The sequence below is a fragment of the Mya arenaria genome, chromosome 13 (genome assembly GCF_026914265.1).
Source record: "Mya arenaria isolate MELC-2E11 chromosome 13, ASM2691426v1".
Classification (NCBI taxonomy): domain Eukaryota; kingdom Metazoa; phylum Mollusca; class Bivalvia; order Myida; family Myidae; genus Mya; species Mya arenaria.
Window position 1 is genome coordinate 9,900,842 of NC_069134.1, and position 14,235 is coordinate 9,915,076.

Consider the following 14,235-nt stretch of genomic DNA (forward strand, 5'->3'; position numbering starts at 1 on the left):
ACCATCACCAAAGCATATTACAGTTTCACAAATTATGAAAAAGGATCACTAAAGAAAAACGCGAAAATAATTTCTTTATATAAAATAAAACTGAAGATATTGCACCACAAAGGAGCATGACTGACTGCCATCCAATGTCGCGTTCTTGGTCCTGTAATCATTTTTACTCTGCCAGTCTCTTCAGACCATGCGACGATCGAAGCACTTGAAGTGCAGTTTAGTGTGCGGTAATGTTGAAGTGGGTTTTTAGCATGAATCAAGCCAATTAATAAAGCTGCAAAGTCCTTTAAACAGAGTGCATCAACCTCCCAGTGCGACGGCTTCTCTTTGTATTGCCCACTTAAGGCTGTACCTTTAAACAGTTTAGAAAAAATCTTCAGAAGTATTCAGATTAAAAGTAGGGGGAACATCCGGTCGATCCAACACGACGACAATTGCAAGCTTGATTAAATTTAGCGTAAAATTTGGAAGCCCAAAACCAGTTTTATGAAATATCATAGGGTTTGTTTGATATCACATGAGTCATCTCGGTAGCCTGGTGACCCGGATTGGATAATGTAAACACAGAAATAGTTCATTGCAAAAACATTGAAAATCATGGACGTTGATATCGGAGCCATGATAAAGACTACCGACAGTCTGTCGAAAGCCAAAAGAAAATGATTTATCTGGGCAAACACGAAATCAAGACAGAGCATCGAAGATATTTCGTTACCCGCTTGAAAGAAATTCACAAAGAAAGGCACAAAGGTCGAAGACCTTTGAATGTCAAACAAAAGATTTTCATCTTTAATATTAAATTCAGATAGCCATATATTAAGCATATGATTTCAATATTTGCAGATGACATCTGACACTTTTTAATACTTTTAAAACTAAAATATCTTTTATGCTACAGACACATTTAGAAGACCTTAATTTAAAACTGGTGGGTTGGTTATTGAAAAACGGTCAAAGAGATCAACCATAGCAAGAATGACATAATTCATTCGCTTAGAAAACATCTGGGCAATATTGTGCAATTAACTACATGGCTTCATTGACAAAGCAAACATTCTGCCGAGGGGATGCGTCCTGAATAATGAAAAAGACAAGTGATACACTAGATCAATCACTGCCGATCGATACAACGGTTACGTCGGAGTGGCTCAGGGGGAAGGTTTTGGTCGTCTTTCGTTGTTAAGCGTCATCGTCATTCGAGAAGTATCACGTCTGTGTAAGACAAGAGCGTAAGTGTCCTTAAAGTAGATGTATAGCTAAAGGTCAAGGTATAAATGTAACAAATATGACCATCGGACATTTTGCTGTTTCTTGATCGTTATCGATATTGCCAGGTAGGGTAATGTTATGTAATTAATAAGTATATGTCAATAAATTAAAATGGACAAGGTGAAAATGGCTTGTTTTTAGTATACGGATGTGTGAAAGCTGTCTGAGCCTTTTATTGCCCTCTACTAAAGTGTCCAGAGGTTTAACAGAACATGAAAGGAAAACATAAAAGTTATTTAAGGAGAAAATTGAGAATATAACATTTAGTCCGTCTCGAATAAAAGTTTGTCTTTGGCACGTCAATAATCTTGTCAGAGAAGGCAAACACAATACACCATGCCTCCTAGAATATTTCTATGACTTCAATAATGATTGCCGAACATTTGTCACGGGCTGGGAGCGCCTGGCAGGATAATTTATAGGAAATCTTGTCATGAAGAAATCCTGTTAATACTTATATGAACGTATTATATGACTCTGGTCCATGTTGATGTATTTTGTCTTCTTAGAGGCTCGCAGGGGCAGAAAGCCATTTTGAAAGTTTTAGGGATTAACGGTTACAAATGTTGTTGTTTTTTCGCGGGGGGGGGGGGGGCAGCAACAAAGAAAGCAGTTAACAAACATCCTCCAAACTAAGATTTATAATAGTATGTATGTGAGTGCAGGGTCTGTTCAACAAAATGAAGATAATAAAAACAATGGTATTCTTTTTGAACAATTATTACAAAGACCTCGTATCTGAGTCACGTAGTGGTGTCTTTAACAGCGCTAATGTGACTCGGGTGAGTTTAAATGGTTTCCGTAAGCCAGATCGAGTTTTGTAAGATGATTATCTTCGACACGACACATTTCAATACTCTTTTTTGGTTCGTGTTAATTGTTTATACAATTAGGGTTTCGGCTATACCTTTGTGTTAGTGTTTAGGTCGGTTCTGGTCGGACTACAATCTTCTATAATATCTGCCATTGTGAACAAACCCGTATTTAAGTATTGTCGAACTGTGGTGAAATTTAAGAAAACATAAGGGCCCAATACGACACTGCTCTTCTTTACCGTGATCTTAATAAAATATACAGTATTCTTTTGTATTTTATTTCTCACAAACAGGAAAAATTCCAAAACGTCATCTAAGATAAGTGTTCACGTGTCAATCATGTATGCAAGTAATATTAATGACATTTTCATTGGAACGTGATACATTATATTTTGCACAAAAATGCACTTCGCACAAAGAACATAAATCATTCGCCTCAACGCATTTAGCCTGGTGGCCAAAACTGTTTAAATACCAGTGTATTAAAGAGCAAATGTGTTAATTATTGCATAAAAATGTATTACCCCTATGAACTATTTTTCTAGGATCTGCATTTACGTTGTTCCCTAAACATGACGATGGAATGTCTTTTTGTAACGTTTGATCTTTAAAAAGCACAAGTGACATAAATCCTATCTCAAAACAGACTTTGTGTGTTGAAAAGTAACGTAAAAGTGGTAATTTCCTGTAATTTGGGTTTGAAGATTTTAATGACACATTAATCTGCCATACGAAAAGAAGGTCTTTCCACATGATTTGGGACGAAACTTTTGCTTTCATGCGAGCTGAAAAATATAAACCATTCGCGATGACACGTTTTGTTGTTAGCGATATTTTGTGGTTTGCCCATTGAATATGTGCCCTAAACAACCCACTGACAATTTTAACAACCTTTTCAACAGTTTCAAACACTTCTATTGCTATTTTCTTGCGAATATCATTAAATAACCACAATTATTTTCCTCTTTTGAAAACTGAATCATACATCGTGGTTTATCAAGGAACACTCGAATGGAGATACTTCAGAAATAAAACCTGCTAAACTCGTATATAAGTTGTATACCATAATACCACTGTATTTGTAGTCGCAACACATTATTGTACTCATGGTTGATTCCATTATAAAAATCGATCTTATTAGACAGAGCAGTAAAATACAAGCTTTGTTACGAACAAAACATTTGGCCAAGATCCTTAAATTCTCTACTTCTATTTCTTGAGTGTTATTTTTTTTACATAATTTTATATACAAAAAGAAGAAATTGTTACAATTATAGTTGGCTATTCACAATAGAAAGTTACCATCTAACGTCAGCAGAATGCTCCTGTATTACAAAGAAACATTCAGCTGACGTGATATGGTGACTTTCTTCTGTAAATAGCCAACTATTATTGTAACATTTTTTTACATTTCGAAGTATTTTATTCATAACACAATTACTTGTTACGTTCTCAGCGTTTCATTTTATGGGGCTCTTTGTTACCTATGTTTATTTAAGACAAACTAGTTTTTCTTCGCCAGGGGATCTTAAAGTCAATTTTGTATCGACAGAACTGTCGTGAATTAATCTATTATTTGGCGTAATGGAACACTATAACCACCAGTGTCCTGACCTTCTTTGTTCAATGCAAGGTTACAGACTATTATTGCGATTCAAATAAACCTATTTACCACAATATGGCGGAACAAATGACTCAAAGACTGAACGTAATTCAAAAAGTCCCATGCCATACAAAGCACCAGTAAGTCAGCTTATAAGACCTCAGCGATAATCGGATTTCAATTAATTCTATTAAATTAAACATCAAAAGAGCAAGCATTACAAGATTATAATTCTTCACACCGGGGTATGTACTAACTTAATGCGTTTAGATTCTTTTTTCTTAGATTCTTTTTTCTTTAGCTTCCCAAGGGGAGTTTACAGCAATATTAAGAAAAAAGATGCATATATGCAATGGAACCTTTTTCAACTCGTTAAGTTATACAAATTAACATGTTTATGTGTATGTATATCTACATAGTTAACGTGTTATTTTCTCCAAACGATCTAGGTACATGCGTTTTGTGTTAATATGAATATAAGAGCTTTTTTCGTATAATTAGATAATCGAAGCTGTGTATATATAGGTCGCGGTGAAGAAAAAGGAACCTGTCCAAATTCCATCAAGAAAACTCACAAAAAAATGTCTGCGATTTTTGCAACCGATTTCTTCTTTATCTCTTCCAATGAAGGGTCGGAATGCCATCTCTGACGTAAGATAAGCAATCGAGCCACAGATACTGGCCCGTCAATACCCAGCCCTTCCTGGCACCGGGGTTGTTCATAAATTATCTGAAGTTCTTGACCGGGTTCAAGTATTGGCTCGCCTCATTAATCAGTTCTCAGAAATGTGTGGTTTCAATAACCTGACAGATTTTGAAATTGAAAACTTGATAAAAGCGGTTGCTAAAATGTTCCAGTAACCTCACACGTCGGCGGCCATCGCAGCTACCGGTATCCTATGACATAATTATCAATGTATGAAATGGAGTTTTCTGTAGAACGATATTATTGTATCAAACAATAAAGCTCCACAAAGAGTATTCCATTGAATGGCGGACGTAAAAATGCAGTTTTCATTTTTTTAACAAAAGGAACAATAGGTAATGATCAATACCACACAGATGCATGGACCAGATTAATTGCTTTCGTTTCCCAACATGAAATAGATTATTGATTGAGAGACATAGGCAACGGCTTGACACTCGCAACGAGAGATAGGTTCTGTTGTTAGGTATAATTTACGTCTAGAATGGGAAGAAATTGCCCTTCGTTTCTTAAGGAGGCTCGATTCGACAAAAGTGTCCGGGAAATGAGACCATTTATAGACGTATCAACCTTTTTTCAATTTTCTCCGGCAAATTGATGGGCTTTTCCAAGAAAATTACCTTTGTAAATATGTCCTAATGTAGGCAATTCAGTATATCAACACGCAGCCGGAAAAGGGCATTCAAGATTGCGGACAAGTTTGTCCGATCGATAGTTTATGAATTTGCGAATAAAAAGGTTTTTTTCAGTAAACATTGGTTTAAGGCCGCTGAACAACTGTGCATCTGGTCTATACTTTATTGTGCATCTGCTTGTGAAGTTGTGTTTTGTTTTGTCTTCGGCATAAGTTCACTTTTAATACTGCCAAACTCGGTGACAGCACCACATGAACTCGTGTTAACAGTCACCATATAAATGATTCAACAATGCCTTGCAGCCACCGACACTCTCGGTTGCTAAAGTCTTGCCTTTTTGTCTCGAAAAAGTGCTTTGTTGGCAGACTCCAAATGTTAATTTTATTGGTAATTCTAAGAGATTGAACGCGACAATTGAAATCCCAGGGGTACCATTTTAAACTTAGTCTTTGTTCGGTGTCCCTGTTCAAATGGAAAATTCTAAGATATTGTTTTGTCCCGTTTTAGAGTCACACGCGAATAAAGCAAAATTAAAAGGGCAATATTTTAATCTAGCACGCTTCCTCGGAGTCTAGATGGCGAAAATGTCACAGAAGATCATGATAATAATGTTGATTGAAAATTTAAATAACTTGAACTTTCATTTTCAGACTGCTGTCTTGGCTGCACTAGGCTCACATTTGTGTGTATTTAATGACATAAACCGGTGGATAAAATACCTGCATGCCTCAAGCTCATGAAAATAAATCACTCGACTAAGTGAGGTGTGTTTCTAATTCCAGCCATGTAGCTAGAATTAATGTGGGCTCTAATGATATACCCTGGGGAGTTAAATCGACTTTACCGGCCAGTGGCATCGCCAATCGAGCGTGCCAGATCGGAAATGGCGGTTTCAATTAGCTGGCCTGCTGACCACCAATTAGGGCGCGATGCACGAGTGATCAAGGGCCCCCTCAAGTATGGTACGTCAATTACCCGTGTAAAACGTCCCCGTGGAATCGATCACGCATATGTCCACTCTGTTAACCATGGCATAAGATTCTCTGTTAGCGCTGCTATTTTCCTGACTTGGGCCGACTACTGAATATAAACTACGATCAACATAAGTCTACGAAGTTCTTGCTAATGTTTTATGGAGTTATGGTAATATTAATACATCTATTCTTTATTAGGCACGTTGGAGACAAAATCAGGACAGACAGCTTGCATATACATGAATAGATTATATGCGGGGATTTAACTGTACATTTATTAACGATTAACAATATACCCCATATGGTGTCTTCTGTTTGAAGACAATCTGATTTAATGCTGATTTGTCGTGGGTTTATACAGCATGTCACATTGTCCGCAATCTATTTAATATACATGTATGTCACACTTAGGCTTTGTTCGCTAATAAAGTATTCTCAACAGTAAAGGAAAACTGTGGTATCGTGTAAGTATGTGTGCAACTAGAGCTAGTTACATATTTATTCCGGCTTGTCACTTCGAAACTGCATTTGTAATCGTGACATTAATGTACACAAGTTACATGGGTTTGAAATTGATAAGGTGTAGTTAATTCATTGTATACACTACATTCGTAATGTTAAGTAATATTACTGATAATTGTCCAATGTGAAACGACTGTGATTTGAACCCCCTTGGCTAAAAATGTCTGTCACCTTAATACAAGGTTGTTAAACCTGTCTATGGATTGTTTTTGAAAACATTTATTTTAATACAAGTATTATTAGCCATATTCAAGATGTGTTAAAGGCATAATCAGATACAATAACAAATAAGTTGGTGATGATTAGGTCGCGTCCACTGCAAAATCCAATTTGGGTAATAAAGCAATATTTTATGAATCATAACTACAAATATTTTAATGCTGCACTCTCACAGATTTACCATTTTAACAATTTTTTTTTATTTTTTTTTGGAAAGAGCAAATCTTTGCGTAAATATCTGCAACCCAATGATGTAAGATTGTTGACAAAAAATCAGATCGTAGATTTTCATATTTCCATTCGAAAATTAATGTTTTAGCATCATTTGTTGAAATTAAATATAAAAAATCTGCGATCTAATTTTTTGTCAGCAATCTTATATAACTGGTTTCCATGGATTGTCGCAAAAATTGGCTCGTTCCAAGACAAAAAAATAAAAAAAGTTGTCAAAACGTATAATCTGTGAGAGTGCAGCTTTAAGTGGGAGGTAAAGTGGGAAGACTTTTTAGACCAAGGTTCAAACTAGTATGTGGATTTGTAAGCCGTTCAACATACAGGTGAAAACATTGCTAACCCGAAAAGACGACATTTATTTCACCCAAACGATTATCAATTTTGTAGAAATATATTCGATTGTGTGCTGTCAGATATAAAGTGATTTATAATTTTATCAAACAAAAGAAGTCTAGCTGAATACTACACTTGAATGTGAAATGCCCGTCATTTAAGCGTTCTGTCCCACAATACACACCGCATTTAGAAATTTCCATTTGCATTATTCATTCCACAGTCTGACAAAATATTTGTATTGGACAACGAATTAAATTGCTAATTGCAGATTCATGGTCATCTATAAACTTTGACATGTATGTTTAATTTTAAGACTGTACATTAAACACTTAATGTGTCTGTACGACAAGTCTTCCCCTGTTAGATTCGTCTGCCGCGTGTCTTAGTCTATGGCTTACAAGATCAAACTGGGTCTGGTTAGTTGACCAACGGAATGGACACATGACACTAATTTAGAATGCGACCATAAATTGAGTTAATCATAAACCAAATCAGATTCTTCATCTATACCGGGGGTCTCATACAGGAATATATATCAAATTGTAGAACTCTGCTGTAGTCGATATGTCTGAAACTGGTAGAGTTTCCCCGGTTAATACTTAATTTGTTCAACCCATGCTGTTGCATATGGTTAGGACGAATTGATGAAAGTATCTCGATCATTCTTGTTTACACTGACTGTGACTTTGAAACATATTTTATGACCAAACTTATTGCTAAGGCGTCTTTAATATACGACCATACTGTACTTTAGGAGTCTTAAATATACGACCCTTCTATGCACCTTATAGTATATACGACCATACTGTACTTAAGGAGTTTTTGTACTTTAAATATACGACCATACTATGCGCCTTATAGTACACGACCATACTATGTGTCTTTAATATACGACCCTGGTAGGAGTTTTAAATACACGGCCATACTAGGCGTCTTAAAATGTGTATCTATTCGACTTTGTTAAAACATTGTCTAAAAAGTTGACAAAACTCACCTTTCCGAGCAGTTTCCCCCTCAGATATGTGGTGTCTGTGTTGGAGTTGTAGATTATGCAGTTTGGGTCAAAATTTGTAATGTTAACCCCCTTCGCGTCCCTCCGCTTCGTGGGAGCCACGGGCCCCACCGGTCCCGGTCTGCTCTCACGCATGGCCGGAAGCTGTGTGTACTTGGGGTATCCAGTGTGCCCCTGCGACACCTTGGCAGGCAAGACGTCCACTGACATGACCGCTCAACAACCGCCCGGCCCTCCGTTCCTCACAATTGTGCACACAAAGAACCACCAACAAACAAACTGAACATAACAAGAACAAACGATACAATTATAATTGCTTTAAAACGTTTTTTTCGCTTATTTAATGATTATAAAATTTAATTTAAATAACCACGGTCAATGTCCATTGTCTTATACACAAACATTAAATTATTACAGTTATATTCCGTTATTACTATTATTTTATGAGTGAATATACGTCTTTTTCTCACGGTTGTTAAATACTGACTGACAGTCTGACTAAGCTTTTTCAAGTACCGAACAAATAACGGATTTTTCCAATGTAGTTTAAACTAGCACGAAGTAATCGTTTTTAATCTACACACGTTAATCCTTCTATTATTCAATCAATAGAAATTGAAGCACCGACCAGAATGAAATAGTGTCACACCTGAGAAATGTACATGTATATGTATACACCTTCGCAGTCAGCTGTCTAATAACGGGCAGATCGAGGTTTATCGCTAGGCGTGACGTCACGGGAAACCCCTGTCTAGCGAACCGTTTAAGGTGACACACAACCAATATTGGTTTTTGTTGAAATCTTCTTGATATTTTTAGAAGTTCCTTTATCCCTTTTGATTAAAAACTATTGTGTTCTTTTATTTAAAAAATTATATATTATATGTGCAAATGAAGTTCTCCTCTGAAAAAAAAAAACAGCTCAAGGAAATGGTTCGAATAACATAGGGTAAAGGTAGGCTAAAGGGATCACGGGTGTTGGGCATCCCTCCAAACTCAAAGGCTTTTCACAGACGTCTGGTTTTCATGCTGATATTTGTTTTGCTTAGAACTTCTCCAACACTAGCTATTTGGACCTAACAACAATATGTGTCCCCTATCAAGAGAGGCGAAACTGTCGCAAGGTGCATACGAGTACTTGATTCCCATTACTTTGTGTTTGTTGTATAATGTATTGTCACACTGTGGCCTACTGTTGAAAAGGCAAGCCATATATGGCTTATCAGTTTTGAACAATGCCGCTTCATGCATCCTTTATCACTAAAGCTGGTTGTTGGTGTTGGGGTGGGGATGGTGATGGGTTGGGGGTGGGGATGGTGGCCAGTGGTGTTTGGGGATGGGGATGGTGTTGGGGTGGTGATGGTGTTGGGGGTGGGGATGGTGTTGGGGGTGTAGATGGTGTTGAGGGTGGGGTGGTAATGTTGTTGGGTATGGGGATGGTGTTGAGAACTAGGCGGAAGGGAGTGTTTGTTTCTTCGACTTAATACATTTATCACCGACTGTATAGTTTATATGTGTGCACTAATTAAGATACATACACATATACACTTTATTTGTACACATAATTGGTGTATATGGCGGCCTTAAATTATGATATAATGATAGTTCATCAGTATGTAAGATAGAAGGGAATATGGTGTACATTGCGCTAAGATATTTTATGTTGTTTTCAAAAACAAAAGTAAATGTTATTATCTTAACAACACCTAATTACTGTCAAACGGTAGGTGTAAATTGTGACCGTTATCTTTCAAATATAATCAAGGTTATGATAATTGTCCTTTTGTTACAGGTGCTGACACGGGGGACTGATAAAAGTTTCCCCGATGTTCAACGAAATGACAGAGGTGAATTGGAAATGCCGTACGTTCTCATGGAAACCTGTCCACCCGCATTTATTAACTTTATTACATTGATTTTGTACGTGTGCATGAATACTAAGAAAGCAATTAACTGGTTCATACTACTGTTTATTTAGCGTATCAATAATCGAATGAAAAGGTATCACCTGCAGCCATTTTCTCGGATGTAAGCATAAGTAGATAATTTCATTAAGCAAATTTTCTTATTTAATCACAATATTTTACAATAGAAAATTGAGTTTATCTTGATCATCATAAAGATGCAATCCTCTTAAATTAAAAACAGAAATCTAAAAGTAACAACAATAATACCAAAACAGAAGTAGTGAGCCTAGTTTAATCCTGATCTAATGGATTTCACATGTTTCGAGAAATTGGGTGGCCTCAAAAATATGTTTCAGTCACACTAGGGGATGTGACGGGGTGAAGCCATAATGCAGCCATAGGGCGCGGGCATACCTTTATAAACCCAACAACAACAACGAGAAATTGGGGCCAGTGTAACTAAGAATTCCAATGCACATGAATCGGTTAGTGGCTGGTTTTCTTTAAAATCAACCCAAAAACGGTCTATTTGTTAAAGAATATATTCTCGGAGTAAAATACACCGGAAGCAGCCTGGACGTTGACACTGGATATCAAACCAATGATTGCAGGATATCCTTCATGTTATTGTGCTTAAGTATTACACTGTGTAAGAAAACAAACAAAAACAAACTTTGCTTTGTTTTCTGTATGTCAGGTTACACCATACTTAGGTTATAGCATGTAGACGCGGGATATACAATATCCATCTGTCAGCGGTCATGACCGGAAATATACGGACGTCAATGGAACTCTTTATTGCATGTATACTTTTAAGGTCTGTCTTAAACATGTTATTGTATTCTCCAGGAATCTATCTTCCGTCATGTTGGTGTCTATGGAGATCAGAAACCTTTTACAGCCATTAAAGTTCAAGTACAAGGTAAAAGCAACACGTTCAGAGAAAACAGATCGACGTTGCATGATTGTTTGTTTACAACATCTCTTTTCAGTTTTATTTTAAATTGCTCACGCAGTAAGGTTATTTTGACTGTCTTTATCAATTCCAATCAAATTTATCACCTGTTTTTGGCCAACTGAACTTTGTTCCTATCTTTCAAGACAGGTGAAAATTTTAGATTTATCTCGAGAACATATTTTCTCAGATCAGTTTGTTAAAAAGCCATCCCGCTAGGATCAGATTATAAAACATCTATTCTATCATGTACATGTTTCTGGGATCGGGCCTTATCAAAAATACAAATCTATTCCATCTCTTATGTTTCTTGTGGGTATTCTCCTTTAAGTATGTCATAAAACTGTAGTCTCTGCTGTAAGGTTAGGAGCATTAGGAGCCTTTTTAGTGGGTCTTTAACTTGTTCTGTGAAATTTACAGTCTGCAGAAAGTAAACAAAACAGCTATTGTCGACTCAGGCAGGATGAAGGAGAGCGGTTGATAATGAAAGTTCCCCCCCCCCCCCCAATTCTTTAAAGATCAAGAAACCTGTGTAGCGTGGTACACAGCCATAGAAATGGCCGCTTGACATGTCTTTGAGACGTAATGTAAAACAAAGCTTGCTTTTCGACAGCAATACCATAATTTACATATTTCCATTATAAGAAAGTAGCATCGTTGACGCAATGGGACGTAAAATTATTGGAGTTTCACGTGACACGGGCCGGACTGGTGACAGCTGAGAAGTTATTGCGCGCGATTTCCGGTGGAAATATCTGCATCGTGTCGTAATGTAAGGCCAAAAAAGGTTCTTTGTTTCCACTGACATCTTAAAAAATAAATAGAGTAGGAGGGAAGGAGCTTTTTCTACTTTTTTTTTGGGGGGGGGGGATTCTGCTCCAAACCGACCCAAACCAGGGTATATCAATATTGTAGGAAAGTTTAGAAATTGATGGTCCAATTTGAAATTTTTCACTCAAGTGCATATTTTTTTGAAAATTACGAAAAAAAAATCCACATTACGGCAAAAAAAGTTGTAGGGTCGGCAGGGTAAATAGGGTCGCTCGGGCTATTGGAAACAAACAAAACATTTCTTACGCCTTACTGGTGAAAGTTTATAGAGAATTGTGCAATTCTACTACATTAGGCGATTTGCATATCAACAGACTGCTTAATTTCAATGAGCATGGGGAAACACCGTCTTGTAATATGTGTATGTCATCGTTGGCTTTCTTCATGGTATATACGTAGTAAGGGTGATGAGTGAAGTAAATAACATTTTAAATGTTATAGTTTTTGCGCATGCATACAATTTTATACAAACAGCACCTGCATTAAGGCATTAAAGTGACATATAACCTGACGAACTAAAAGAAAGCGTTCCGGATGTAATCCTTATATCAATCTTAAAACATATAAACAAATAATCCCATTTCGGGCCACATCATCGAATCTCCCATGGTGACACTACGAAGTGCATTTTGTTGGAAACCCAAGATCATCTTTATTTCTATAATGACTTCGACGAATAAATAAAATATGAACTCAGCTCGGGACGGGATATTTTAAGACCTGTCCTCATCTCATTTTTCAAGTCCTCATTACAATATTTAGCTTAAGGCGCTTTTTGCAAACTTCTAAAGATATTGATGATGTAAAACACATTGTTGACACCTTCCATCAGCATAATTCATACAGAGAGAAAGCAGAAATTCGTCATGAGTTCACCCCCTTTCATTTCAGCAAGGCAAATTTACCTGATGCTTTGTCTGAAATCTATTCCATACGTTCACCGGTGCTAGTTAATTTCATATTTCATAAGTGATATCAAATCTTTGATATATGGGTTAAAAAGTCTAAGGGTTGAAAAGTCTTCGTTTTTAGAAGGGGTTGAAAAGTCTTGGGTTTGAAAAGTCCTGCTACACTAGACCGCTAATGTCTCCACTTCACAAATACATGATTAACTACTAAGTAACACATCGGAAAAGGAAATGTTTATCCTAGAAACATACACTACTGTACCCATTGTGTAACATTTTGGAAAGGAAGTGAAGTAATGTCAATATACAAACGGTCCTTACAATCAAACACATAAGTGAAATGTCGGAATGTCTTTGAAACTATGTTTCTAATGTTGCCTCTATAAATACATCGCAGTAAATGAAAAGACCACTAGCAGTCATTATTCATGTGTTAAAGAAATTGATGACAATTTAATACCCTGAAGGGTTTCCCTGCATTTATTTTGGTTTCAACATATGTTCTGATAACTGAGACAAAAACCATTATACACTATACATGGCATGATCACTGTTATATCATCCTCGCCACCCACTTTTTCGCCACTTTCATCTTCAAGGATGGCACATTTTGGTTACACCTGCCTGGAATACTGAAGAACTATATAACATGCAAAGCCTTAACCAGATTTTTTAAGTCGAATAATAAACGGCCAGAATTTCCATCATAGGCAATCTAGAGTAATTCAGAGTAACAGGGTTGCTGTTCGTATGCCTTTTCAATGCAATACATGAAGTAATTGCTGAGATGATGACTTATGTGTGCTTACATGCAAAACAACAACAATAATTTCTATGTCAAATAATAAAGGGCAACAATTTACACTACATGGGAAAAATCGTTATCTTACTTGATTAATTATGTTACAAAGTTTTAAGATTCAATGCAGTACATGACGTTTTATATAATGTATTTTACTTAAATGATGTTACATGCAAAATCAGAATAATTTGCATTACACACATATCAGAATTATCCTACTTGATTATATAAGTATGTTTGATGGTTGAGAACCGATGTATAAAGTCACAATGCAAAACATCACCTAGTTGCTGAGATATTAACCTATGTGTGCTTACATGCAAGAACTAAACTTGAATTTCTAATTCAAATAATTAAGCGCCATAATTTGCATTCCATTCAAAATAATGTTACCCAATTTATTGGATTGGATAGTGGGAACACATATCTAAGATTCAATGCTATACATGATGTATTTGCTGTGATAATGACTTAAAGCTGCTTACCGGTACATGCAAAACCTAAATG

General features: G+C 36.4%; 1 protein-coding gene across 1 annotated transcript in view; it reads right to left on the reverse strand.

The window, feature by feature from the left end:
* LOC128214163 (serine/threonine-protein kinase PLK1-like) overlaps positions 1-9,033 on the reverse strand; it is a 36,707-nt gene extending 27,674 nt beyond the window's left edge. The window contains exon 1 of the mRNA XM_052920486.1: positions 8,308-9,033. Within this exon, the coding sequence (XP_052776446.1) occupies positions 8,308-8,535 (228 nt within the window). The 5' untranslated portion in view covers positions 8,536-9,033. The remainder of the gene's footprint in view (positions 1-8,307) is intronic.
* Between the last annotated feature and the right edge of the window lie 5,202 nt (positions 9,034-14,235).